We start from the raw sequence: 27,826 nt of genomic DNA on the forward strand, positions 1-27,826 counted from the left end.
GGCTGTATCTTTAAAGTTTGAACTGCTAAAGCAGTGCCACCCATGCCGTCCAGGACTGTCACAGACAGTAAATGGGAGCAGAGTGGGCATGCAGAGAACAGGAAGAGTTCTGTTCAGGTACAGAAGTAACCTTGGGACTTAAAAAACTGATGCTGTCCCCTTCTGTGCATAGCACAACCTGGACGGTTTTCTGCAGTAGCCTGCAATGCATGGGGAGGAGAGGCGGGAGAGAGAAACTTGCTCAGGCTGGTGAGGAAGGGTAGAAGCAATGAGCACTCACTCAAGATTAGATGCTCCCTGGGACACAGCAGAGTGGGTCTGCCCCTTCTGAAGAGAGACTTGCAACATCAAGTTGCATTTTTTCCCCTCCTTGTGCCTGTGGAAAGTGTGTGTATGCTGCTTTTTTAATTCCCTTGGCGATGCTTGCAACCCTGGCTAGATTCAACAGGGACAGGATTTGTGCTGGGACTGCCAGACTTGTTACTACCCGGGTACTGCAAACCTGCCATGGGAAGGAAAGCACAGCTTGGTTTTAGAAGCTGCTCCTGCTGCCTCCAGACGTGTCCCCGCTGATGAGGAGCCCCTTGCAAGTGGTCCTCTGTGTCCAGCCCCTCACCCTGGGCTGCTCCCTGTCCGCTCGGTCAGTCGCCCTGCTCCTGGGGTTGCTTCTCCAGGCCTGGGGGAGACCCCGGCTGCCTCCCTCACCGGGGGGCTCTGGGGCTGCCGCCACCACCTGCGGCGTATCTGTCCGTGGGGGCGTTGCTTCCAGCTGCGGATACATCCTTCGGGGCCGGTCCAGCTGCAGGCACATTTGCCCCGCCGGGGCCGGCGTTTCCCAAGGCTCGGGTGGGAGTGCGAGGTGTCCCTTCCAGCTGTGCCGCATCTGTCCTGCAGCTGCCGCCGGGGGCCACAGGATGGAGCCTCCGGGCCGCACCCTCCGCTCCCTCCGCCCCGGCGGCAGGTATGTCCCTCCCCGCCGGCACCACCAGCATCCCCCTCCCTCCATCCCTCCTTCCCTGCCTCCTTCCCTGCCTCCCTCCCTCTTGCCCGCCCTCCGCCTGCATGGAGAGAGCCACAGAATGGCGGAGCGAGAGAAAGGAGCCGCATCCCCGCCCGCCTCCTCCCCCTTCCTGGGGCTGCACCTCGCCTCGCCCCCCAATTTCAGGTACCGGCCGCCCTCCCCACCCCAGACCCCCGCGGGCTGCCCCTACCCCCTGCTCGGGGCAGCGCTCCCCATCTGCTGCAGCCCCCCCGCCCGCATCGCCGCGCCGGGCCCCCGCCTCCTCCAGTGCTTCTGCCCCCTCCCCGAGCATCCCCTCGACCCCCCATCCCAACCATCCCTTCTTTTCCCCACCCCAGCCACCGCTGAACCCCCACCGCAGACATCACCCCGGCACCCCCATGGCTGCTTAGCCCACCCACCTAAGCCATGTTGGCCCTCACCCCATACATGCACCACTGCAGCTCCCCAGCCCCCTGCTTGGCCTCGTGTCCCCTCCACACTCCACCCCCCGGCCCCCTTACCTGCCTTATCTCCTCTTCAAACACCTCTTCATCTCTCTCCCCACCCCCAGGAAAGCCGTTTTCTAGCCCTTTCCTGGAAATCCCAGATGCTCCTGCTTCCTTCCCACCCCTGTGAAACAGGAACTCCAAGTGAGATGGTGGGAGAGTGCCAGAATTGATCCTCTTAGTAATACCAAGTGTTCCCATCGATTTGGGATGCAGGGGGCTGTGTCTCCTCTGAAACCCAACGAGGCTTGTCATGGGGACTTCCAATGGCATGGGCCAGGCCAGGGATGGCTGGGGGCTTTCAAGCCTCTGGTGCCTTCTGAGGGCAGCTCAGGGGCAGGGATGTGCTGGGCGGGTGAGGGAGCTCTGCCTCTGCCTGCAGGTGCAGTGCCCGATGTTGTTCACTTGCCATCGGGGGAGGCTCCCTGCTCCTGACAGCCATGCCATCATCAGCCATTGCTCTCTGCTTGCCTCTGCCACCCAGGGGTGCTGTGGGCAAGCTGTCAGGGAGCCTGCTGAGAAGGGGAGACTGGTACTGGCAGCTTTGTGTGCTGAGATTCTGGGGAGGAAAGGAGAGGCTGGTCCACACTTGGGGCCACAGCTAAACTCGTGGGTCCCTGCGAGGAAGCAGGCAGGTGCAGATGAGCTATGGTGGTGTTCAGGTAATTTACCCTTGCAGGGCTCTGCTCCCAGACCCCCTTTACTAATGGCTCCGGGGCTTTGGCAGCTGCTTCCTATTGCAGTGCTGCCTGCGAGAGCTGTTGCAATATGGCTGGTATACCCTGCAAACCCAGCTATTAAATGCTGCCTCTGGAAACATCCCCCATGGAGAAGAGGCTTGGCCACTGAGCTGGGGGCTGGAGGCTGGAGGCTGAGCTGCCAAGCAGTACTGGGCCTACTACCTGGCACTGTCCTGGATGTACTGGCTGTACCCTGGGCACCCTCCCACTCCCCAGCAACCAGCAATGCCCTGGGAGGGAGAACAAGGTGCTGCTACTTGCTGTGCCTCAGACCTTTGAAAAAGGAGCCCAGTGTGTTGCCAGCCTGCCCTATGGAAGAACTGACCTCCGTGAAGGAGGCTGTGCACCTGAGTGGAAAACTGGGGAATCAAGGCAGGAGCGCAAAATCTTCTCAGGGCACAGAGCTCAGGGTGTGAGACTTGAAGTGGAAGAAGATGCGGCGATGTCTCTGAGCCTGGGGCAAGGTCTGGCAGATCAGAGGCGATGTGGATGTTGTGGCAGGGAGCGTCATGTGAGAAGGGAGCCATGCTAGTGAAACATTTACAAGCAACATTTACATGTCACAGCTTGGGTTGTGCCTGTCCCAGGTCCTGCATCCCTGCAGCAGGGCTCCGTGAGGGGCTGTCCCCCCCAGATGAGCTGGACCCAGAAACAATGAGTGCGATTGAGTGTGAAGGCCCAGTCTGTGGCTGGCAGTGAGGTCCTGAGTGAGCCCTGCCCTCTACCCCTGCTTGCTGCGTGCAGGACGAGCTGTTTCAGGTTTCTGTCCTCTGGTACCTACACCTGCTCTCTCAGTTCCCTGAGTGGTGACATACTGGCACAAGCATTAGGTGATCAGTTGGCTTGAATTGAGAGAGGACTTGATCCTGGCCAGCAAGCAGCCTGATGGTCTGAAGCTCTGAAGAGGAGAGGCATGGTGGTCTGGCAGGTCTTCATTGACAGGGATGGTTTGGTGTTATCTGAGAAGAATTGGGAGGAGGATAGTGAGGTGAGCCCTCCTTTAGGCAGGAAGACCTCCAGAGGGGGCCACTCACTGTGACAAGAACAACAGCATTTTAGAAGACTGCAAAAAGAAGTTATTCTTATCCAGCCTCCTTGTTGTCCTTAAGCCTCACAAAGCCTTGCAGTGGGGGCTGTGTCCATTGGAGCTTCTCAATGTCTTTCTCTAGGACACCAGTTTGCAGCTCCTCACCCTGCCATGAAGCTTTGCCAGTGCTTTGGGCCAGGCTTTCCTGTGAGGAGCTCTGGAGGCTCTCTGGGATTGGGTGTCCCTCTACCCAGCATAAGAGGGGCAGGGAGGACTTGCACAAGTGGGGTGCAGCTGGATGCAGGGCCCCACAGCGCTCACAATGCTGCCTGCCCCACTGCCTCCAAGAGTGTGGCTCTGATGTAGCTGGAAGGGGTCAGGGACTGATCTCCTCTGTCTTCTTTAGGTTTCCCTGATAAAAGCAAGGGGCATCCACTTAGCTGCTGGATAGGAAGGCTCCTGGGGAAAGAAGCCCTTAGGGAGTTATTTGCATAGGTCAGGAGAGAGTGGGAACTACCCCACTCCTCAGGGAGCCCTGTGGGAAATCATAGCCCTTTGGAAGAGAGGTCTCCGGGGAATTCTTCTCCTTGGGAATTTCAAAGAAGCAGCTTCAGGCTGAGGCAAAAATCAGTCCTAGCACTATGGGTTTTTTATGTGTCGGACATGCTCATCTGGAGCTGTCAGAAGAACCTGTTTGAAGGCAATGAATGAGCTGGGCATCAGAAGGGGCGTACCTGTTGTCTTGTGAGGGGAGACAAAAGGGCTGCCTTCCCCTGATGGAGAGAGAGAGGTGTCTTTCCTTGGTTTGAATAAGAGTCTCTGTGGTTCTTGTGATGGAAGAAAAAACATGGGGCCATCCAAAAGTAGGATAGTACTATTTTTCCCATTGATGCTGGTTACAGGACTTCCACACAGTGCTGCCTGACAGCAGACTACCAGAGCAAAGCACAGGAAGCCAGGCTTTTTGGAGCCCCCAGCTCCATCATGTCATGTTGCCCTGGCCAAATCCCCGTGTGAGAAATCCCATGCAGCAGCAGTGGGGTGGGGAGGCAATATTCTAAGTCCTCTTTTCCCTGTCAAGGCACAGAGTCAAGGGAGGCACAGCAGCCAGGCTTGATTATAAGACTGTTATTAGCACTGTGATCAAGCTGCTCCTGCCACGGGCAGGTAACGCTTGCCTCTGCTCATGCACCCATGTGTGCACTCTCGCTCACAGTTCCCAGGTATCCTGAGTTTATCAGTTCTCATGCATACCAGCAGGGCTCCATCCTCTCAGCACATGCTTCAGGAAAGCACCCATAACCTCTGCAGGGGCAAGGCTCTTCCACCCCCATAGATGGGGATAACCTCCCATATACCTGCGATTCCATGGCTGCTGGTGACGGAAGTCGGCCAAAATACACATGTAGGTCCTGCTCAGAATTTTACTACCAGTGATGGAGTTGAGGAGTCAGAGCTGTTTCATTTTGCTAGTATTTTTAGCCTCTTTGAGAAGCAAAAGAGAAAGGCAGGGGTATTTCCAGCACAGGGAGGAGGGGTGGGTAACGGAGAGCCTTCCTTGTATCTCCTAGGAAGTCCCAGAGCACCCACGTGAGAGGAGCAAGGGGCGAAAGTAATACAGAGATAAGAGATTTCTTTGTTCATTGCATTAAGTGATGAGATTTCAAGCAGATGAGGTGCCTCCAGGCAAAGCTGATAGGGAAGATGGAGTCATGGGTGCTGTTCCTGTGGGGCTGAGAGACAATGAACACAGTATCAGGAGTGACATTCACCAGTGACATGGCACTGGTGGGGAAAGAGCTAGCAATAAGTTAGCTCAGCAGAGCACTCCAGGCCACCCTGTGAGCTGAGCTCCTGTGGACATCACTCCCCTTAATCTGGCCAGGAGTGAAGCCAGGTCCCAAGCAGCTGGTGGGAGATGCACCCATCACTTGAAGCTTCTGGAGTGGGTGGCAGTGAGAGGCAGGAGAGCAGTGCTGTGATGGGTGGCAGTGGGGTGCCTCCCCCCATGTGTCAGAGTGGGGTATGTGTAGCCGGTGGGGAGGGCGTGCCCTATCTGAATCTCAAAATCACAGTGGGTGCCTCTCCTAGAGCTCTGACTCCATCTTGATGGGGCAAGGAGTGAACAGCTCTCCAAAAAAGCTCATGGTCTGCAACATGCTGCTGGGCAGCAAGTGGGTCTAAGAGGTGTGGAGGTGATGGAGGATTATCTGAGGCCACTGTGTTAACAGTTTGGCAGCAACACCTGATAGCCCCTCCTGGGAAAGACCCCTGTAAGGGTTAAATGCACGCAGGTACCCCCAAAACACCAGGCAGGATTTAAGAGAATTTATTTCCAAAAGTCAAGAACACAACATCTCGGTACAAACTGCACAGGGCCTAAGAAAAATACACCTCCTCTTCTTCTCAGGCTTTTATCATCCCTGGCCCCCACGCTGTGGGGCCTTCAGACTTGTCTGCAAGAACTTCTCTTCTACCTGGGGAGTGAGCTTCTCTGGAATGCAGGAGGAGAAAACATCTAAAACTGTTTCTGAGGAAGATGCCTCTTTCTAGGCAGGAAAGCCTTCTTAAGTGGAATAAACCCTCATCTTCTCGTCATAACTCTTCTGGAAGGGTCTTACACACTTATAACCCCTATATCCTTCAGCAGCAGAAGAGAGTTGGGAGCTGTCAGAGCAGCTCACCGGGTATTTCACTGGCTCTCAATGTGGGTTAGAGGCTGGGGAAGCTCAGGGATGGTTCTGCCTGAGGCAGGAGTGGGTCTGGGGCTTAGATGGGGGCAGACAGGGAAGGAACAGTGCTGTCAGCACTGCTCTGCCATGGCTGGGTTTGCCTCTCAGTGAAGGTGCTCCTCTTGCTTCCCTCAGCCCGGAAGTGCAGCTGGCCATGACGCTGGTCCCGCTGTGCTGGAAACGTTCTGGCCTTTGCATCCATGAGTGGCCTCACTCTACCTGTTGAGAAGCCAGACAAACACTCCTGTCTCCCGTTGCTGGGTGGGGCAGCAATGCTGCAAGGGCAGGAGGAGGCGGGTGGTGCGGGTGTCTGTGATGGGGTAAGCAGATCCCCTGTGCCCATTGCGGGTGCTGGAGCAGGAGCCAGGCTGGCTGGCTGGCAGGCAGAGGCAGTCAGCATCCCCAGCAGAGTGCAGGGACTTGGCGCTGGCTCAGCTGGGGAGGTTCTTTTTTTTTTTTCCCCCTCCAGGACAGCTGATTCCATCTATTTTTAATGAGCTTCCCCAGGTTGCGCAGTGAGCTTACAGCTGGCAGCCACAGACTGCGACGGGGCAGGCAGAGAGGCACTGGGCACCCAGGGCTCAGCTGTCATCTCCCTCACTCCTCCTCACAGCAGGCCTGGGGGTTTTTTTGGGGTAGGAGTGTGTCCCCCAGTGAAGGGGGGATCCTCCTCAATGCAGCTGCCCTTGAAAATGGAGTCAAGCACCGAGGAGGAGAGCTGGCTGGAAGATCAGTGGGAGAAATGGTAGGGGACTGGCTGGGCCTAAGGGAGGGGGGACTGTCCCGCGGGCATGCAGGGGGTGAGGGGCAGCCCCTTGCTCCTGGCACATCGATCTTCTCTGTAAGCGATGGTCCCAGGACAGGAGCAAACTTGGCATCCAGTTGAGCCCAAAGTTTTCCTGGCTGCACAGGGAACTGTGTGGCAGCCAGGCACCAGAGCGGCAAAGGTACCTGGCCACATCCTGCTGCACCCCAGCATCGGCAGGCAGGGCCAGTGCTGGGGACCTGTGCAGCATCTCCCTATACCCGAGAGCTCGGACAGGGCTGCCTGTCCCCATTGCAGAGTGGGGGGCACTGCCAGCCCCTCATGCTGCTCCTGCAGAGCTAGGGAGCCCCTGCCAACCCCTTGGCAATGTTGTGCCTCTTACCGGGACCCTGCAGCGCCCGCTGTGCTCCCACACCATGGTGGGTGGAGGCCCTGAGCATTAGCAATGGATGATGTCCCACCCGGGTGACCCGTGTAACCAGAGAAGAAATCAATTTGTGCTTTGAAGGCTCGTCATGAGCCTCCTGTTCCATGTTCCCTCCCTCCCGTGGGCAGCAGGAGGACATGAATGAGGGGGGGGGTCCAGTTGCCCCACCCTGTGCTGAAGGCTGTGTTTTTGCACTCCTGATGCATTTTGCAGGGAGTGCCTCCATGGACATAGCTGTTCCCAGCTGTCTTCAACCCAGGAGACCACTACTGGTGGGGTCCTCAAAAACAGAGGGAAAATGCTGCTTCCTCCACAGGCTTCTCCTGCTCTTTTCCCTCTCCAGGGTTCTGGCACAAGGGAGGTGCTACCTCTCTGTGGCACTGGCTTGGTGCCAGCGCAGGGGGGAACCCTAGGTGTGCAAGCAATGCTTAGAGTGAGGGTGGGAGCTCTACAGGTCACAAAATAACCTTTCTCCTTCCTTCCTTGCTGCTGAGGGCCAGGCTAGAGAAGGATGATGGGCTTGGCATAGCCCTTTCACCTACGTATCTCCCAGCCAGAGAAACTGGGAGCAAATGGAAATGGTGGCAAGCAAAGCAGTGCCCATGGCCACTCCAGACAAAACTGAAGGGGCTGAGTTGGTTGACCAAGGACCTTTGAGCTGAGCTCTTTTATTTACCCCTGTGGTAAATGAATAAGTGAGAGGAGCATTGAGGTACTATCATGCTGAAATGTTTTAATGCACAGAAGCCAGGAGCACCTCACTGTCTTCCTGGGGTTGGTCAGCATGTTTTCAGTCTATAAAAGGATATGTCTGTAAATGTTTTGAAGGGGTGTAGAGAGCTTGTGGGGCTGGCAGGAACCCCATGCAGGTCAGCTCAGCAGCAGCAGTATTCACAGGGATGCCTGTAATCACCCCAGGGAGTGATTTTGGTGCAGAGGGAAATTGCTGTCCTTTCTTACTGCAGGCACCTGCGCTGGGACATCCCTCCCAGCTCCCTCTCAGGGGCTGGTCGTGCCATGGCTGAGAGGTTTGCAGTGCTTACGAGTTCTGTGGGTCTTGATATGGTCACTTGTCCCAGAAAGATCCATCCTGCAGATGTACCCAGTCAGGACTCCAAGCCCTTCCACTCCCTGTAACCCTGACCTTTCCCCTGTTGGGTGTCTGTGCCCAGCTAGGACAATCCCAGGGGCTCCCTGGGACAGCAGGAGCAGAATGAACCTCCTGGGATAGGGCTGGCTGTGCTGTCTGTCCCATGCTCTCCCTGCAAGTCCCTGCTGTCTTTGGTCAGGCAGCGACTGGTTTGGGGCACATTCCTCTTGCCTCCCAACAGCCATGGAACATGTCAAGTGCAGCCACTCGACAGGGGTGGACCTACCACCTCCGGAAGGAGCTGCCTTTCCAGTCTTTCTTCCCAGTAGAGACTGGGAGAGCCTCTCCTGGTGTGGCAGTGCTGCTCCCAGCCCAAAGGCAGCCTAGTGCCCTGCACCCTCCTGCCCACCACCAGCACAGTGGGTGACCGTGCCATCTCCACTCTCTCCAGGCTCACCCACGACATCAGCCTTGAGGAGTTTGAGGATGAAGACCTCTCCGAGATCACTGATGAGTGTGGAATCAGCCTGCACTGCAAGGAGAGCCTGGCCACCCGGGTAAGTGTGACGGAGATGGGGAGGGGTGGGGGATGGGCAGAATGTGCCAGTGGGGTTGGCAGGACCATCAGCCTCATGCAGGACCACCAGGTCCCCAGGCCAGCAAAGCTTCCTTAAGGTGTCCATTTCCACGAACCCAATCCCCTCTGCTCAGCAGTGCCCTCTGCTCAGCAGTGCCCTCTCCTCACTGCAGCACAGCACAGACCCTTTCTGAGCCAGCCAAACCCAAGGGACAAAAAAGCTTCTCAAAGCTGGTGCGTTTTGGTTCCCATTGTGCTGGAGGGGTTTGAGTTTGTTCCTCAGGGATGAGCCTAAGTATTTGGGTGCAACTGGGGACATGTTCCCCATTTCAGAGGAATGACCAGTGAGCACCTGGCACCTGATGAGCATCCCCAGGAATCAAGGACATGTGCAAGGTGGCACCAAGGGTTCTGAACAGCTGTGTCTCCTGTCCCCACATGCATCCCTGGACCTGGAGATGCAGCTGAGCTGACATGGTGAAAACCATCCTCTGCTCACCCAGGGTGTTCTTTCTGGCTGGCTAGTTGCCTTTAGCTAGAGCTATTCTCAGGTCTTCAGGAGACAGGAGACCTGGAGGCTAATGAAACAGGGATGAAGGAGGCGGCTCCAACCCCAGCAGGCAGCAGGTGGAATAAAGATGGGTGCTGTGAAGCCCGTGCAGATGCTGCAAGTGGGTCTCCCATCCATCCTAAAAGAACCCCTATGTTGATGGGGTTCACAACACTATTTGAACTTCCCTAGAAGGCCATGGGGGCAGAAACATGGAGATAAACTGATAATTACATTGGATTTGGAAATATGCAGTATGTCAAAGGAAAAGCTGCTGCCTGAATATTCTCACACCATTCAAGGAATCACACACGCTACCTGAAACTATTAACTGCTGGGACCAGGCCCCTTCACAGCAGGCAGCTCCAGTGAGCTGACAAGTGCCCTTTTTGACCCCTCAGTCACCACATACTCACTCTCAGGCCCATTCCTTCTTCTTCAGGTGCAACCCTAGGTTTCCCATAGCAGAGTCCCAGGCACTGGTTTTATAAAAGTAAATAGTTTAGTGGTATAGCAGCAGGTCAGCTTGAGCTGTGTGTTTCTGGAGAGGGACATTGAACAAAGAAATTTCCAGGCAATTATACCCTTACGACTCATGCACCCGCCCCTCATGTGTTCTCCGCATGCCTCTTGGTCCAGTGGTGATTTTTTTGCCTGGGGTCTTCTAATACCTTACTGGGTTCTTCCTCCATGTCTGTGCACGCAGGCCATTTACTGTTCTTGTCATGTGGAGTCATAGCTTCTGCTGACAGCTGAAGTCTTTTTGTCTTCTGGTTTGCACTTCTGGTGCACCTGCTCACTGGAAGAGCATGGGGAACTAAAAAAAGCCCTATACTTAGGATAAACATTACTCAGCAACAGTCACAGCATCAGTGTGTTATCAATACTCTTCTCCTACTAAAGACAAAACACAGCACTGTACCAGCTACTAGGAAAATTATGAAGAGAATTAACTTGGTTCCAGCCAAAAACATCTCTAGGTATAAGCTCACAGCTTGTGTCTCAAGGCTTCAGCAGGTTCAGCTACTGATGTTAAGCAAGTAAAGCCGAGCAAACAACATACTAAATCACACAGTGTTATAACTCTGTGTAATGCATTCTAACTCATTCTACTTACAACTTGCTTTTTTAAGCTAACAACTAATGCCTCTTAACACAGAGACTCTGCATTTTGTCAGTGTTTCATGCTAACGGATGCAAATGCTGAAGGGACAACCAAATGGTTTGAGAATCATTCTGTCCCTCAGAGGAAATGTTTCCTCTGCTAAAGTAATAAAGACCCAGTGAGGAGGGGAAAGGCAGACCAATTTGTTGCAGATTTAAAATTAGAAAGTGAATTTGTGTTGTTGGGAATCCCTCACTGCAGGCAGGATGGTACAGGCAGACCTCATCCCCAGGAGGTGAAGGTTTCCTGCTGTGCTCCCTGGCCTAATTTGTTACCTTCCCAGCAGAAACTTGGCTGCTCCCAGAGATGGGGCTGCTCCTCCACATCTCTGCTCCAGTTGCATCCTCCTCCTTCTCCATGATGTTATAGCCAGGCTTCCCTGGGACAGCCTGGGCTCATGGGCTGTGTATGCTGAAGGAAGGAGGCCAATAATGCTGGAGGCAAAACCAAAGGCAAACCCAGTGCTGGGTGTCCATAAGGGCATGGCCACACTGAGAGCCAGTCATGAGATCCTCCTGCCTGCAATAGGTGAGGTAGGCAGAGGTTGTGCATGTGTTGCTGGGCACTTCCCATTACCCATTCCAGTTCCCCACTGCTGATAGCACCACTGGGCTCAGAGCAGAAGTTTTTATTTCTCTACAGGCTGCCAGCCCTTGGCTGAAGTTTGGCAGGGAGGGTAAGGGGCAGGGGGACACTTGCAGCTCAGCTGCTGCAGCTCTTCCTTGAGGGGAGGAAAACTAATCTGTTTCACCCATTTAAAACAGTTTACTGAGGAGTTTCTCCAATCCTGTGCTGCGATACAGAGACCTGCCCCTCAGTAGAGGGTTTGCTCGGGCTCTGGCTGCAAGCCCCATGCCTTCCCTGGGGACAGCTCAAAGCTGCTTTGTACAAGTGTCTGGATGCACTTAGAGTCTGCTGGGGTGGGAGGGGGATGCGAGGCTGCTTTAGGGGAAGCAATGAGTTATTCATAAACACAGCAAAGGAAGAAGCTTACCATGCTGAGGAAAAAACGCCTGCTAAAAATATGTCCAAATGGTTTATATGGGACACGGAGGATTGCCTAAGGAGCAGAACTGAAAGTGGTGACAACAATGGCAGTGAGAGAGGCTTTTCAATCCTAAATGTTGAAGGCGAGAGCCAGGGAGCTTTCCAACCTGATTGCCATCCAGAGAGACCTCGGGGCGACAGGGTTGCAGGATCTGCCTGATGAAAGCATCAGGCCCAGAGGGAGCAGCTTGGCCGGGTCTGCGTGCAGTGCGGGAGCCAGCAAATCAGTAATGACCCACGGCTGACATCGGCCAGCTAATTGCATCACGTGGGAATGGGGATGACTGGCTTGGCAAGTCAGCCCAGTGCTGGGACCAGGGCTTGAGGGAGGCCATGCTGATGCCCTGCCTGTGGCGAGCTCCCAGTGCCACAGAGCACCTGTGGTACTTAGGATGGAGGGCTGGCCCTGGTCTGCACTGCCCTGCACTGCCAGGCAGCTGGTGAAAGCCTGGCAATGGAGCAAGTGATGTGGGGTGAAAGCAAGCTAATGGCTCGCTGGATCACACCAGAGCAGAGAGCGATGGGGAAGGGGGAAACAGGCTCTGGGAACCACAAGGAGCCATGGGCTGGAGGCATGCAGCCACTCCTACCTTCTCGACCCAACAGTGTCTCTGGAGAGATGGGCAGGCACATTAACCCAGTGGCAAGTAGGAAAGCACTGAGAAGGAGTGAGGAGACAAGCCCTGCCCAAGGGCCGTGAAGGTGACTGGGGACAATCAGTGACCCTGGTGAGGTGGGGGGTCTGGGCAGAGATGTTTGATGGCAAAACCCTGTGGCAGGAACAGGCAGGTGGTACAGAGGTCTACACCCAAACAGAGGTGGGGTTTGGGGTTTTTTTTGGTCCCAGAATAAGAAAGATGACTTCATTGTGGGCTATTTTAGTATCTCTTCAGAAATAGTGTCTTAGACACACAGAAACTGCAGGGAGGCGTAGACTGATGTTTGTGCAAAAGGGAACCTACCCACTGATGAGGACCGTACCTCGTGGACAGGAGACCATGCACTAAGAATGAGGAATAATCCCAAGTACGGCTGAAAAGAGCCTTAATTTCAACAAGAAGTCCTAGGTGAATGAAAAGTGAAGAGGAGAGGGCTTTTTGGAGGAGCAGAGCTGCCTTTGGGCTGTTGAATGTCAGGGCAGGAGGCCAGCTGGGGAGGAGCAGGGACCTCCAGGATGAGGGATACCACCTCTGCCTAGCCAATGGCAGCAGTAGGGTGTGTTGAGAGGGATGGTTGCAACAAAAGCACCAGACCTTTGCCTGGGGTTTGACCTTGTTTTGGTGGCTTGGAAATCCAGGGTGACAAACCCTGGCTTCAGCAAGATGAATCCCAGCAAACAGACAAGCAGAGGTTAATAAAAGCTTGGCGCCTCATTTGTATTCCAGGAACTGTGGAAAAAGGTTAATACAGGAATGAAAAAAATACCCAAACAAACAAACAAACAAAAAAGAAAAAGAAAAAATTATGAAACATCTTTCTTGGAAATACCTGAGAGCACAAGAACAGGTGTCCAAAGGGAAAAGAGCTGATACAGGGCCGTGCTGAGCCTTTGAGGTCTGCATGAAAAGGCCTGAACCAGCCATGTATCTTCATACAGTTATGTGGAGATTAAAACCAAAACATTCTGTTTTTTCAGCATAATAATACTGCTGGAAATGCCGGGGGCTTTCTCTTGATGTTCAGCATCACTGATTCAAGTGTGTCACTAACAGGAGCCGCTCCCAGCAGGCCAGTGGGACCCACTGCAAAGGGGGAAGCAGCTGCCATGAGCCTGCAACCTGCTGATCTGGGGACCAGCGGGGAGTCAGATGCATGGGCTGGGAGCAAAGGATGTAGCAGCAAGGCGGCTGCTTACTCCAGGCAGCTTTTCAGAGGCTGTCCCGTGAAGCTGTCCCTGTGATCCATGGCCAGCTGTGGCTGTGCCAGGCTGGGGCAGAGAGGTTTCTCCTGGCACTTTGAAGAGCAAAGTAGTCACAGGTGGTAGTAGGGAAAGGGGGCATGGTCCCCTCTGCCCAGCAAGTCATCTTCGCTTCCTCATGCTCACAAAATGCTTTTTCCAGCTGAAGATTTTGTCACTCCTCCTCTGACAGCTAAGGCTGCAGGAGTGGAGGAGCAGGGAAGAGCCTTTGATCACTCAAGCAACATCTTGTGTATCACCCCACTCTTGCAAGAGACTTTCATTCCTAGGGAAGCAAGGAGCTTCCCAGGGTTGGCAGCAGCTCCCATGCAGGTGATTCCCCTCGCTAGACTGGTGCTCCCAGCACCTCTCAATTGCATCAGGGTTCATCTGCTCCAGCCCCCTGGGGCCACAGCATTGGGACCATCAGAGAGAGGCCAATTGCTGGACACTGGGATATTTTGCCATTGGGATGGCACCATGCAGGTAGGAGGTAGCATCAGCAGGAGCACACCAGCATCACATCTGTCCCAGGGATGGGTCTGTAAGGAAGCATGAGCATCCCTGTGACTGCACTGGGGTCCAGGTGCGCATCTTGTCTTCATCCCACTGCAAGATTTGGGCATTGGTACTGTTCTCCCAGACTCCTTAATCTCTCCCACAGGTGAAGGGACTTTGGGAAAGCACTTTGCTGATGCATCTGTGCTGAGGCATGAACATGCTCAAGCTGACCTTAGGTGGCATTAACTTGTTCCTAGAGAGCTTCCAAGGCAGCATGTTCTGGCAGGACAATGTCTTTGCAGTTAGAAAGGCTTCCCAACATCTAGTCCCTTCTCTTGCTTTGCAGATCACTGCAGAGTTCACTGAGATGGTAAGGTGATGGATTGTTGTGTGGTTCCAAAATCACTTTGTTGAGCTCCAGACCATTAACAAATACCTGCAGTGGTGTAGTTTCCTCCTAGCTTTTGAACCTGGAGTGCTGCATCCCTTCTAGGCTGCCCAGAATGGGTACTGATTTGCTTTTCTGCATCCTTCTGGGACTTTCCCTTCTCTGTGTGTTTTCTGACTGATTGCTACAGCTATAGGATTACTGAGGCAGCATCATTAGCAGTCTAGGTTGAACATCACCAGCTGACTCCAATATACCTACCTTGTCTAGGTATAATCTATTCAGTTGGAATTTCCCTCCAGTTCTTTTCCCATGCCTCAGTTTCCTTGTTAAAATCCATGTGATTTATCACAGAAGACTGGTGCCACAGAAACACAGAACTTGTGTTATGATGTCTAACTCTCAAAACAAGGGATTTAAACATTTAAAGCCTCAAGAGGGCAAGTATTGGTGGCAGTGCTTCTCCAGGTGCTCACCCAGTACCTCCAGGACTGCAACAAGGACACTGAGGTGAAATGGCCACCGTGAGACGGTTCATACTGTGTCTGCAGCAGGCAGAGCCCTGCCTGTGCTGGCTTTTGTCTGACAGTTTAGGAGCTGGTAGCAACAAGAGCTCTTGGAGGGGCTGCCAGAGCTGTTGGGTCTGTTTCTTCTCCCATGGCTCAAGGGGCGCCCCCCATGCAGCTGGAGATGCAGATACCATTGGCTGCAAAAACCATCCTTCCCCACCTCTGCCCGCTGATGAGCTTTCCACTTGCCACAAACAGCTGATAACACAGGGAATTCAACTCACTGATGCCAAGTCACCACCTTTATTGCTGGCTGCAGCAACCTGTGCATGTGCAAGCTCCAGTTAATGCAAGGAAGGACGCTTGGGAAGGAAACCACTGACCTTTAAATATGTGCAGCTGCGGGAGGACGTTGGTGCCTCCTTGCCCAGCAACACAGCCACAAGGTGTGTGGTGGCTCAGCACTGGGGCCCAGCCCAGGTGGCACAATGGGGCACCTGCTTCTCACAGCCTCGTAGGCCATGGTGGCCACCCTGCTCCTAGAGGGCAGAAGGGGGTAGAGTGGAGCTGTCCTGAGCCAGAGCATTGCCACCACTAGCAAGTGACTGGAGAGCCCGCTCATCAGGCATCCCTTCTGCAGTTTTGGGTCCCAATATGTGTAAATGCAGTGTGGGTAAGAGAAGGCTTGTTCTATGTGGGTAAGACAAGGGGAATGGAATTCCTGGTTCCAGCTGCCTGGTGGGCGTTACAGGGAAGAAGGAGCCTGATCCTCTCAGAGGTGTGCAGTGAAAATTTCAACCCCAGAGAAAAAAGGTAGTATTGGTAGTAGTAGTAGTGCAGCACATGGCACCAGTACACAATGCAATGGTGTGTTCTCTGTCTGTGAGGATATTCAGGTGTGATGGGCAAGACCCCAGGTGACCCGCTCCAGGCAGGGGTTGACCCAAACCTCCAATAAGAATTATCACATGCTTGTATATGTCCCAGCTGTCAGGACAGGAACCGAGAAATGGCACAGTCTGCCTTGGATAGGAGAATCATAGTGCAGCCCAGGCTTGAAAGGACCTCAAAAGGTCACCTGGCCAAACCTTGTATGAGAAAGGGAGCCTGGGTGAGACTATCTAGCACCCTGTCCAATGGTGTCTTGGAAACCTCCAGCGACAGGGACTCTACCACTTCCCCGGGGAGGTTGTTCTGCTGAATGGTTGTTCTCACTGTAAAATTGTCCTTATTATGTTGAATGAAACCTGGGTGTGCACGTTTGTGCGCATCGTGGTTAAGTGACGGCTGCACGTACCTACAGACAGGCAACAGCCGGGGATGAGGTGCCGCGGGGGCCCCATCCCTAAGGGAGGGTGCTGCCTGCGCCTGGAGGCGGGGAGGCGGCGCGGGGCTTCCCGGCCTCGGGAATAACATCGCTGCCCCTTTAAAAGGCAGCGGCCGCGGGTGCCGATGCGGCGGTCCCGGCGCCGGCCCCCCTTCCCGGCCCCGGCAGGAGGCGTGGCGGCCGAGGCCCGGCCCGCCCGCCCCGTGGTCTGATCGCGGGCGCTAATCCCGGCAGGGCCATGTGAGCCGGGCGGGCGGCGGGGCCCGGGCGGCGGGCGGCGGCGAGGCCAGCCGGCTGCAAGCCGAGATGCTCCAGCTCGACCTCATCGACGCGGCGGGGGACGCGCCGGCCGAGGAGCAGACGGCGCCCGAGCCGCTGCCGAAGGACCCCCCGGCCGGGACCACCGATGTCTACAGGCCGAAGCGACCCACAACCCTCAACCTCTTCCCGCAGGTGCCTCGCAGCCAGGTAAGGCGGGATGGGGGGCGAACGGGTGGAGGGGTGCGGGGGAGTAGGAGGGATGCTCCCGCCGTCCGCCGGGGTCTTTTGTCTCGGAGGGAGGGACGGAGGGAGAGGGGGATGGAAGGAGATGGCGAGGCTCGGCCGGGCTCGGCTGGAGGGGTGGCGGGGAGAGGCTCCGCCGCCCGTCCCCGCGATGCTCGGCGGAGCGGCCGCCCCCGCAATCCGGGAGTTCCTTCTCATCGCCGCCTGCGTCCCCGAGCCGGGCACAGCGCAGGTTCGGCCCCGCTGCAGAGCCAGAGGGAGCAGTCTATGGGCCCGGGGGTCCCGAGAGCCTGATCACGCCCTGCCGGGCCGCCCCCGCACACCGCCGAGCATCCCGGCACTGAGCTCAGCGGGTGTGGTTGGGCGGGCTTAGGGCCCGGTAGGTCCTTTTTCCATCCCTGCTGCCGAGATGGAGAGGAAATAGGCAAGGAATCGTGTCGGGACTGAGCTGTGCCCCCAGCAGGGCCCATGTGTCCTGGCAGAGAGCCGTGGGGCAGAGGCAGAGTGGGAGCTGGGAAGGGCCCCCGTGGGATGGGATGGAGAGCAAACGAGGCATGGCGTATGGAACGCGTGAATGAGCCATCGCAGGACAGGGCACCCCGCCACGGGCTGGCACCAACAGCTGGCCGGGATCCAGCACCCTGGGGTTGGGGAAGCGCCAGCCCCAGAGCAGGATGGTGCCACCGGCTGCCCCAAGCCTGACAATGGGAACTTGATGGCCTCTTCTCCTGAGCAGCAGTGCCTGGCAAGAAAAGCATTAATGTCAGCGCCCAGTGCAAAATTTGAGAGACAGAAAAGCAACGCCTAAAATGGTGGCCAGGAGGACAAGGGGGTTCTGTTGTCTCGCTCGTGCTTAGATTTTATATGAGATGATGGATGATTTACCCAAGACTGCCTATCCCCACAGCCATGGTATTGCTGTCACCCCTGGGGTGGGCAGTGTTTCGGTTCCCCACATGCTGACCCGCCGAGCAGTGGCCGGAGTCCCTTTGCCCTGTCCCTCCTGCAGACTTCATGAACCCACGCAAAGTATGCGACGTGCAGGGCTATTTTTGCCACCCTCCTGCGTTCAGCTCTGCCTTCTGCCAAGTAGGAGGATTTTCATCGTGGTGACGTTCAGCCAAGGAGCATGAAGCGAGAGGCAGGTGTCCCTGTGGGTGACAGATGGGGAGTAGTCGGAGCTGGGTGTCACCAGCCTAGCACCAGCAGCTGATGCCAGCTCACTGCCTGAGGCCGCGGGTGAGAGGAGGAGGAAGAAGGCAGAGAGCCAAGGATGGGCACCCACAGGCAGCTGGCACTGGGGACAAAGGCTGCAGGGCTGGGGAGGCGGGGGAGCCCCAATGAGCATAATGGACAAGGGAAAAGCAGCAGCCTTGTGCCACCCTATGCAGGGACCCTGAGGAGCAGGTGGCACATGGCAGCCACAGTCAGCTGGAGGGGTGGGGAACAGCAGGGCCCCCTCGGTCGGTCCCAAACAGTGTCCAGGGGTGGCAGCAGACCACTGGGGAGGGAGGAGGGATTGGGATGGAGGGAGTTGCAGGGATGGTAGGCTGGGGAGGGGGAGCTGATGATCGCTTCGCAAGGGGATGGTGGAGGCTGTGGGGCTCACTGAGAGCCACGGGCACAGCTGAGCTGAGGACATGGGGAATGGGAGAAGGAGTCTGCTGCAGCTGGCAACGGGAGCCTGGAGCCAGTGGGAGTGGGTGCACAGGACTGGCCATGGCTGGCCAGGGAGGACAGTGCTTTTGGTAGCATCTGGTGAGAGGCTGGCTGTAAGGTGCTTGGAGCTGCTGTTCTGGATGCCTACCTCTAGCCAGAGGCAGTTCTTCCCTGCCCACATGTGGTGCCCCAAGGAGAGGACAGGGTGCAGGGCATCCCTTGGCAGTCAGCCTGAAATCTGCTTCAACTTTTGTGAGAAGTCAGCCTGAAATCTGCTTCAACTTTTGTGAGACCCTCCTGCACCCTCTTGGCCTACTCAGCTCCCTCCTCCCGCTGGTGGTCAGAAGAGGGACTATAGCCATGCACCCAGTCGGGGCACCGGGCACTTTGTCTGGCAGGGTGTTCACAAAGCAGGGCATCATCCCACCCTTTGCTCCAGCTTCTCCTTGGGGGGCCAGGATCCAGCCTAGTGATATCGCAGTTGTTGCTGAGCTCTCTGTGATCATCGTCCCAGGCAGGTGGCCTGGAAATGGTGAGAGAAATATCCCCAGCTTCCCAAACGGGAAGAAACAGTTGTTGTGACTGGCTAAGTTCATCCTCTAAGACCTTGAGAATGACTCTCTACCCTGGCTTGGCATTACAGACCCCAGAGTGCTCTGGCCCTGTGGGATGGGTGGGCTTGGTGGGATCTGCATGCTGCATTGCTGCCTCCTGTCCCAGTGTAGGCAGCCAGGCTGGCTTGTGCGTGCTGGCCCTGTGGCACTTTGCATGCAGAGGCTGTCACTGTGACAGCTTGCCTGGCCTGCATCCCAGCCCATCGTGTCCCTGGGAAAGGCAAGCGGGGTGTGCTGTTATTTACCTTGGCACAGGAGGAACTCATGGAGGTCACACTGGGAGGTCACTGAAGCCTTTGGAGGGAGTCTCTCCACTCCCCACATGAAGGCAGGGGTCTGGCAGACATGGTTCAGCAGTGTGTGACATAATGGAATTTTGGGGCAAAGGCTTCCTTCATGTTGGTGGGAAAACAAAGTAAAGGATGGGGCAGCTCCTACGCTGCTGGTAACAGCTGCAGGCTGGTGATAAGGCCATGAGAAAATCCAGGGAGTCCCAGTGGGGCTTAGTGCTTGAGCAAAAACTAACGACGTGGAAAATGCCGCTGCTGCAGCTGGGGCAGAAACACCCAGTGCCCCACAAGAGGGGCTGGGAATGTGTGACCAGGGAGAACTTGGGAATGGAGGAGAGGATGAAGGCTAGGGCTGCAGCAGATTGGATGTCACATCCTTCTGAGGTGGGCAGGGGGGACCCATCTGCAGGAGAGTCCTTATTAGAGGGGACTTGATGGCTTATGGTCTCTGGGTCTCACAGTGAGGCTGAGCACATGTTCTGTTGTGCACACACAGGTGTGTGCACACCCAGGGCTAGGCAGGCAGGGCACAGCACCTACAGAAACTCACCCAAGCACGGGGAGTACAGGCGGCCCGATCGTGCCCCTCCTCTTCAGCTGATCAGGATTGATGTCTGCTAGTGAACTGCATATATGTGTGTGTGTGAATGTAGAGATTTGTATACATACATACATATCTGTGTATACCCCTATATACAGCCAATATGGATGTCTTCAGTGGCAGACATTAGTCTATCTAGTAGCTGGCTCCCAGCTGGGCATCAGCACAATGCCTGGCCCTTGGGATTTCATTCTGGTGGTCTAAAGGTAAACAGGGCCAGCAGGATGGGAGCAAAACATCCAGGCAGGCTCGAGTCTCGACTCTTTGTCCTTGAACTGTCCAGCTGTGGGTTCTTGCAGCCGACTATCCCCAGGGTGGATGAGTGCAGCCCAGCTGGCTCCTTGCCCAACCTGCTTTGGCCACCACACCAGCTCTCACAGCAGTAGCATGGTGAGATGTGGGGCTTGCAGGGGTTCTCCCTGGGCATCACATGTCCCAACATGCCCAGCTGAGAGGGGAGCTGAGCAGTGTGCTGTGGACCCAGGGGGAGATGGGTGCCACTGCCGTGCCACACAATGTTTACTGTTTGGGCTATAAGGCAGCTTTGTTCTTCTCCTCAGGACACTCTGAATAACAACTCTCTGGGGAAAAAGCACAGTTGGCAGGAGCGGGTGTCCCGGTCATCGTCCCCTCTGAAAACGGGTGAGTTCTCAGGCTGTTGGAGAGGGTCAGCTCCTTGCACCCTTTTGTGGTGCTCAGGAGCCTGAGGCAAGTGGTGCTGGAGGAGGTGGTTGGAAAAAACATCCCACATGAATACAGGGTGCATGTCCATCTTGAGTCTTGCTTTCTACAGTTCGCTGAAAGAAGGTTGTAGTGAGGAGGGTACTGGTCTCTTCTCCCAAGTAACAAGCAATAGGACAAGAGGAAACGGCCTCAAATTGCACCAGGGGAGGTTTAGATTGGATATTAGGAAAAATTTCTTCCTGAAGGGTCAGTTAAGCATTGGAACAGGCTCCCTGGGTAGTGGTGGAATCACTGTCCCTACAAGTGTTCACAATCATGTAGATGTGATGCTTAGAGATATGGTTTAGTGGTGGACTTGACAGTGCTGGGTTAACAGTTGGGACTCAAGAATTAGAGGTCTTTTCCAACCTAAATGATTCTATGAGTCTGGGCGGCATCCCTGGACAGCTTCCGTGATAGGGAGCATCACCCTCTGCAGGGCTGTCAGTGCTACTCTCCTCTCCCTACAGGTGAGCAGACCCCTCCCCATGACCACGTTTGCCTGAGTGATGAGGTCAATCACCAAAACAGCACAACCTCCACCAAAGACCGGGGTACATCCACGGAGAGCCCATGCCGGCGCACAGCAGCCACCCAGATGGCACCAGCCTGCGTTGCCTCATCCCGGCTGCCCGAGAAGCACCAGGCCACCAGCCGGGCCCCACCACACGGTGCCAGCGTGGTGGTGGTGACGAGGGGCCCCGAGGCCCACCGGGACCGCATCCGCTACCAGACAGATGTGAGGCTGGAGGCCACAGAGGAGATCTACCTGACGCCTGTGCAGAAGAACTCGGACCCCCTGGACACTGACAAGCCATTCCTGTCTCAGTCCAGTGAGAACCGCATGTCCATCAGCTCTGACATTGACACCTCCAGCTGTTCAGCCCTGGCAGGGAAAACTAACCCCTCCATCAGTGAGGAGGACGAGGTGCTGGACTACATGTCCTCCCCTGACAAGACAAACCTGCCCAGGGCCTCCTGTGGTGGTGGGAGTGGTGGCTCCCGGCCAGGGCACAACCTTCAGAGAGCTTCAGTGAGTTCAGACACCAGTGCCCTCTCCTACGACTCTGTCAAATACACGCTGGTAGTGGATGAGAATGTGCAGCTGGAGCTGGTCAGCCTCAAGCAGTGCTACTCGGGCTACAGCGACGAGAGTGACTCGGCCACAGTCTATGACAACTGCATCTCCTCACCCTATGAGTCAGCCATTGGCGAGGAATACGAGGAGGATGCGCTAAAGCGCGACTCAGTCTGCCTCTCTGAGGACTCCACCCCCGAGGCAGACATCCACTTCTCCAAGAAGTTCCTCAATGTCTTCATGAGTGGACGGGCACGCTCCTCCAGTGAGTTCTGGACACCAGGGGGAGATGGGCTGGTGGCTGCCTCCCTGGGCAGCCCTGCCCATCCCTGGTACAAGGCTAAGGACACACTCAGGAGGTGGGAAGCCACCAGCAGACATGAGCCCCAGCTCTACTTGTTGCAGCCTGTGGCTTTGTCCCTGGTGGTCTGCGAGGCATGGGGGAGAGGGGCTTGGAAAAGCCTTGTGAGCTTTAGGTTGGAGTGGTGGTAGGTGTTCCAGGCTGCTTATTTGGCTTGCCCAAGGTATGGCCATAGGGGGCTGAGGGGGAGGCTCCTGGTGTGGCTTGGAGGGAGCAGCCTCCTGGTGTGCTACCCTCATCCCCAAGCCTAGGAGAATACCAGGTCTGGTGGCATGCCCTGGCAGGTAGGGCTTCTCGTGGTGTGGCTTGTCCCACACAGCAGGTGATACCAGCTGTCACAACTGTGTGAGTTGGTGCAGGGAGGTCATCTCACCCAGGGGACTGATGAGCACCAATGTGGCAGCTCTAGCCGTGCCTCCCTCTCCTGTGGCATTGTGTGGCTTTGGCTGAGCCATCCCGCAGGAGTTTCAGCAGCCTGCCCGGCCCATGTCCTTCCCCTGGCTGCGATGCTGAGCCCTCAGTGCTGAGACGTCCTCCTCTGCCTTCGTCCGCAGGTGCCGAGTCCTTCGGGTTGTTCTCCTGCATGATCAACGGGGAGGAGCAGGAGCAGACTCACCGCGCCGTCTTTAGGTGAGCTTGCAGGCACAAACAGTGTCCCCAGCCTCTTGCAGGGGAAAGCTGGTGCTGCTCTCCCACCAAGGTGGGGCTAGCACAAGCCCCAGTGTTTCCGGTGTGGGAAGCCCTGGGGAACAAACCAGTGCCTGTAGCTCATGCCCTGCCAAGGAGCAACACTTGCCCATGCAATGGGCAAGCCCTCCAAGGGCACTTGAGACCTCTGGGGAGCATCATGGGAGGTTGCAATAGGGGATACCCTTGCCTTAGGTGCCGGGATGCTGCCACCTTTCTAACCTAAACCTGCTCCAATGCTTTGTTTAGCATCTTGGGTCCTGGTGGCTCATTACATCTATGAGGGTACTGCCTGCCTGGAGTGATGGTGGGTGCCCTGGCAGTGTGCCCTTGAGAAGGCCACCAGCACTGTTTGCCAGCCAGCTGCTAGTGCCTCTCTACCCAGGTTTGTGCCTCGCCATGCGGATGAGCTGGAGCTGGAGGTGGATGATCCCTTGCTGGTGGAGGTGCAGGCGGAAGATTACTGGTATGAGGCCTACAACATGCGCACAGGTGATCGGGGTATTTTTCCTGCCTACTACGCTATTGAAGTCACCAAGGACCCAGACCATGTAACAGGTACCAAGCCTCTGCATGCAGCCTGCTCATGTCCCTATCTTGTGTTCACATCCTCTCCACTGAGCTGGTGTTGAGCAGGGCTAGCAGGGGAGGACCAAGCTGGGCACCCAGCAGGGAGTGATGGGCAGCTTCTGCTGTGATGCTGGGTGTTGGTACCTAGTGTTACAGGAAGCATTCCCTGGGCAGGGAAACGTGCAGGTGTTGGAAGATGGAGAGGGGAGGTGGAGCTCAGCCCACACACCTGGTCATTAGAGATGATCCCTGCCATGTGCTCTCTCTTCCAGCTCTGGCCAAGAGCAGTGACTGGGTGGACCAGTTTCGGGTGAAGTTCCTTGGCTCGGTGCAGGTTCCCTATCACAAGGGCAATGACGTGCTCTGCGCGGCCATGCAGAAGGTAGTGTCCCACACCATCCTCGGGAGCAGGAGCGCCTGCTTCTTGTGGCAGCAGGGCAGAGCCTTAGTGGGGAAGGGAAGGGGTGAGCCATCAGCACTGCTCAAAAGTCCCAGGGCTTTGTCTCTCTGTCTTCCTCAGATTGCCACCACGCGCCGCCTCACTGTGCACTTTAACCCACCCTCCAGCTGTGTCCTGGAGATCAGTGTGCGTGGGGTCAAGATTGCTGTGAAAGCTGACGACTCCAAGGAACACAGCAAGGTAGTGCCCCGCTCTCTGCTCATCTCATCCCTTCCTTGATGGCTGCTCTGAGCTGGGTCGTGGCCCCTGTGCATATTTGTCATGTTTGCATATGAAAATTGAGGGTCTCCACCCCACGGGTGAGGGTGTGAGAAACACCATCATCAGGGTTTTAGGCCCAGCATCAGGGTCCCCCATGCCTCACAAGGTCCCAGCTCTGGGCAATACTGCCAGCTGATGCCCTCGCAGCTGCCAAGCACGTCACTGTGCTGGGATGCTGCAAGCTGAGCTGTACCCAGTAATCTGTCAGCCGCTTTTAAACCTTTCTGCTACTATTTTGAGTGGTGTCCTCCAGATCTGCCCTGTAATCTCTTTATCTGGCTAGGGCAGGCTGCTGATTAGCATTCTGCATAAGTAGCCTAGTAAAGCTAGTTTAGATGCTAGGCAGAGGCAAGTGAGGGCTTTGCAGCAAGCTGTTGGGAAATCTCCCCTACAGCTGTGGGATAGGAGTAGTTCATGTCTGAGTGCTGTGACTGAGCTGGGCTGGGGCTTCTACTTCTTTCTAGATAAGTCTTGCCTGTATCTAGAGGATGCTATCAATTTAGTTGCACTTTAGACTTGTATAAATAAGTTTTCATTTCTGGTTGGGACCCCTTGGATACCTAGGCTTGAATTACCTGTTTAGTTCTAAGTTGTCCATTCACCTTCTATCTGCTGGTGTTTCTGAGAGCCTGTTTATGAAGAAAAAAGGGTCGTGTATGCTGGTGAACAGCAGCACTAACTCTAGCCTGAGTACAGTCTAACTCAGGGCCTCTAGGGAAACCCTGCAGGAGCTACTGGCAGTAGAAGCAGCTGGAGTGGGAGCCAGCAGGCCTGGAAAAGCTCTCTTTGTGCAGGTGCTTGGGGCAATCCTGAAACTGCTGCTGACAGCAGCCCAGGATCAGGCTCCAATTAATTTCACTCTTCAGTCTCCAAGTGCACATTTCCAGAGACCAGCTGCCCCATAGGGGCATGAGAGGGAAATTTTGACAGTTCTTCTCTTTCTCCTCCCCAGGTAAACAAGTGTAGCCATTTTTTCCAGCTGAAGAACATTTCCTTTTGTGGGTACCATCCAAAGAACAACAAGTGAGTAGCAAAGAAGCAGCGATGCAGAGGCTTTGCTGCCTTCCTGCTCACTGAGAGTAGCAAAGACTGGGCTAGGAAGGAAAGAGAAGGTTTCCTAGCACCTTTGGATGGGCATTACATCCCAGCTCGGGGCATGGGCTGTGGCAGCTGGTGGCCACCAGGGGGATTGGCTGCAGGTTCCAAACCTCTATGTCTAAGGGTGGGTACACCTCAGGGATGCTGGGGTACTATGCCTGCTGATCTGCTGCTTCAGTCACACCTGCTCTCTCTGCCCTCAGATATTTTGGGTTCATCACCAAGCACCCTGCTGACCACAGATTTGCCTGTCATGTCTTCGTCTCGGAGGAGTCCACGAAGCCACTGGCGGAATCTGTAGGGTGAGTCCTGGCTGGGCAGGGAAGGCTATTTCACGAAGGGCAGGAGGAACAAGGCAGCCAGGCTGATCCATCTCCCCATATGCATGGGGCTTGGACCTGGCTGGCACCTCTTCTTTTGAATGAGAGGCTTGGGGTGAGAGCCAGGACTGACAGGGCTATGGGCATCATATTCCTGACAGCACTGGAACAAGTCCCAGTGCAGGGCTTTACAGGTAGATGTCTTAAAGTCATGCACTGTGCAGGGAATCAGAGCAAGGATGGAGACCCTGCAGCTCTGATGGCAGCTCTGGGGGTGAATGCAGGAGGGGCCAGGGACCAGGGGGCTGGAGGGTCAAACTGGCTACAGGGTAGGGTGTTAGGGTGAGGATGGAAGTGGGGATCTGTAATTGCCTTGTGGGGAGGATGCTGCTCAGCTTTGCCTGGTGCTGTTGTTGCAGGAGGGCTTTTCAGCAATTCTACAAGGAGTATGTGGAGTACACGTGCCCCACGGAGGACATCTACCTGGAGTAGGGGCTGGCACAGGCACCTCCTGCACAGCCAGGGCTGCAGTCTCGCCCCTTCCCCGTGTCGTGCATGGACAAGAGCTGCTTTGAGCCTGGAGGAGGAGCGGGCCCGGGCAGGGCTCCCCGGGGCACGGAGCACCGCCTCTTTTTGTGACTCCCCTTCCTCGGGCTGGGGGGATGGGAGGGGGGAGGGCTGGACAAATTGTGTTTATTGTACAAAATACTCTTAGTTTATTCTATTGGAGAAGCACCTGCTGGGTGCCCTGTGTGTGAGCGGTTGGGGGGGGCAGTAGCATGCTCCTGCCCTTTCCAGCTGCAGGCTGGGGTGACAGCATCTCCTCCTTGTGACCATGGCACAGCTTCCCATCACATCCATCTGGGGTGACTTTTAATTGCAGTGGCAGAGTCAATCTCTTGCAGTATGATGACACAGCAGCTACAGAAAACAAGACCCATATATTGGCTCCTGCTGGGAGATGGGATCACCTCCCTGCTGGGCCCTGGGGACATGGCTGCTGGGCAGGGATGGCAGAGGGAGCCCCAGTATCTCCTCTGCCAGAGCCAGAATGAGATGAGACAGCCTTCTCCTGCCTCCGTCCCCATCCCTTCCTTCTTGTATCCATGCCCTGGGGAGAGAGAAAAATGCCCCCATACCTCCCTGCAGTAACTATACCCTCAGGAAGGAAGCCTTTCTCTGCCCTTTTCCCCTCTCCCCCCAGCTGCAGGTGACAGAGGCAGGGGCAGTGCTGGAGCACCCCAGGGCAGTGGGGCTCAGCCCCTGCACAGAGCTGGGTGCCTGCCCAAAGCAGGGCAGGGAAGGGCTAAAGCCTGCAGGGAGCTGTGCAAAGCACCAGGGAGATTAGCAGAGCTCTCCCGGTCCCTGCAGCAAGTGGTCTCTGTGCTTCAGCTGGATCTGCTGTGGTGGCAACAACTATTAAATATGATGGTTCATGGAATGGAGCTACTGTGCCGTTTGTGTCCCTCTTCAGTGGGTTTGGGCCCTGGCTCATTCCTTCCCTTGGGACCCCAAAAGAAGCTGGAGCTTCTCGGGTTTGGTCCAAGAGCCCTGGCTGCAATCCCTGGAGGCCAGAGATCGTATGCCGATCAGGAGGGACCTCTGGGGGTTATTGCTCCAGCCCTCACCTGTGGGGCTGTGGTGGGCACGGGGGCACACTGGCTCACAGCTGGGCATCATCGTAGTACTCCAGCAAGTCGAGACCATCGCGCTTGCTTTTGCCAGCTCTGCGCAGCACCGCCGGCCGCTCCCGGGCCGCCCGGGTTGGGAAGCGCGGCTGCTTGGGTTTGATGCCGTAATCTGTGGGCAGAGCAGAGCCGCTGGCCCAGCTGCACCTGGGATTAGGGACAACTGCCCACCTGGAGGTGTGAGTGCATGGAAAGGAGGTTTAGAGGAACAAAGAGAGCACTGTACCATCCACCAGGCCAAAGTGCTTCTGCGGAAGCTCCAAGGGAGCAGAGAAGTCCTCAGGGACCGAGTAGCTGACCCTAAGAGGAAAACGCAGGGGCAAGAGTGAGCTGAGGTCCTACAGCACTTACACAGGCTGGCACAAGAGTTCCCATGTGCTGTGTCTCTTCCACCCAGCCTGGCCACCTCTAAAGCTCTTAGTGCCACAAGTGTCAGACCCATGTCAGGAGCCGTGGGGTACCTGTGCAGGTACCAGGGCTTGAAGGAGTAGGAGAAGGGAAATGCCATCACCTCTGGTGCACAGGCTGTGGGAGGGCAGCCCCCAGCAGCAGGGCGAGCAGCAGAAGCCAGTGCAGCATGGTGCACACTGACAGGTTCCACCAGTTCTGCAGTGAGGTCACAGAGGAGCCACCCCAGTTGCCCAGGACTCCCACTGGGGG

At 55.9% G+C, this 27,826-nt stretch overlaps 2 protein-coding genes across 5 annotated transcripts; one reads left to right on the top strand and one right to left on the bottom strand.

The window, feature by feature from the left end:
- The first annotated feature begins 899 nt into the window (after positions 1–899).
- On the top strand, positions 900–26,923 carry MAPK8IP1 (mitogen-activated protein kinase 8 interacting protein 1). 2 transcript variants are annotated; one of them, XM_039389030.1, is made up of 12 exons: positions 900–961; positions 8,743–8,848; positions 16,487–16,720; positions 20,481–20,562; positions 21,114–21,986; positions 22,637–22,712; positions 23,155–23,327; positions 23,612–23,721; positions 23,860–23,979; positions 25,013–25,083; positions 25,362–25,460; positions 25,898–26,923. In XM_039389030.1, the coding sequence occupies exons 1-12, from the start codon at positions 915–917 to the stop codon at positions 25,968–25,970; spliced, it is 2,064 nt and encodes a 687-aa protein (XP_039244964.1). In that variant the 5' UTR covers positions 900–914; the 3' UTR covers positions 25,971–26,923. The 2 variants fall into 2 exon arrangements, with proteins under 2 accessions (XP_039244964.1, XP_027605953.1); XM_027750152.2 differs by lacking the exon at positions 900–961 and adding an exon at positions 1,060–1,165.
- Positions 26,171–27,789, bottom strand: CUNH11orf94 (chromosome unknown C11orf94 homolog). Of its 3 annotated transcripts, none has more exons than XM_027750157.2 (4): positions 27,678–27,776; positions 27,393–27,466; positions 27,107–27,278; positions 26,261–26,399 (listed from the first exon to the last, which is right to left on the bottom strand). In XM_027750157.2, exons 1-3 carry the CDS (start codon positions 27,743–27,745, stop codon positions 27,142–27,144), a joined length of 279 nt encoding a protein of 92 aa, XP_027605958.1. In that variant the 5' UTR covers positions 27,746–27,776; the 3' UTR covers positions 26,261–26,399; positions 27,107–27,141. The 3 variants fall into 3 exon arrangements, with proteins under 3 accessions (XP_039244969.1, XP_027605958.1, XP_027605959.1); XM_027750158.2 differs by having other exon boundaries at positions 27,628–27,710; XM_039389035.1 differs by lacking the exon at positions 27,107–27,278 and having other exon boundaries at positions 26,171–26,399; positions 27,678–27,789.
- Positions 27,790–27,826: the final 37 nt, after the last annotated feature.

Source organism: Pipra filicauda, unplaced genomic scaffold, assembly GCF_003945595.2.
Source record: "Pipra filicauda isolate LSUMZ 115617 unplaced genomic scaffold, ASM394559v2 scaffold6_size6359152_pilon, whole genome shotgun sequence".
Taxonomy (NCBI): domain Eukaryota; kingdom Metazoa; phylum Chordata; class Aves; order Passeriformes; family Pipridae; genus Pipra; species Pipra filicauda.

Coding starts and splice junctions, on each gene's coding strand:
- MAPK8IP1 (XM_027750152.2), top strand. CDS start 1,080: ATGGCGGAGCGAGAGAAAGGAGCCGCATCCCCGCCCGCCTCCTCCCCC. Junction 16,721..20,480: donor CGCAGGTGCCTCGCAGCCAG/GTAAGGCGGGAT, acceptor TCTTCTCCTCAG/GACACTCTGAATAACAACTC. Junction 23,328..23,611: donor GGACCCAGACCATGTAACAG/GTACCAAGCCTC, acceptor TCTCTCTTCCAG/CTCTGGCCAAGAGCAGTGAC.
- CUNH11orf94 (XM_039389035.1), bottom strand. CDS start 27,745: ATGCTGCACTGGCTTCTGCTGCTCGCCCTGCTGCTGGGGGCTGCCCTC. Junction 27,467..27,677: donor CCACAGCCTGTGCACCAGAG/GTGATGGCATTT, acceptor TTTTCCTCTTAG/GGTCAGCTACTCGGTCCCTG. Junction 26,400..27,392: donor GCACTTTGGCCTGGTGGATG/GTACAGTGCTCT, acceptor TGTTTTCTGTAG/CTGCTGTGTCATCATACTGC.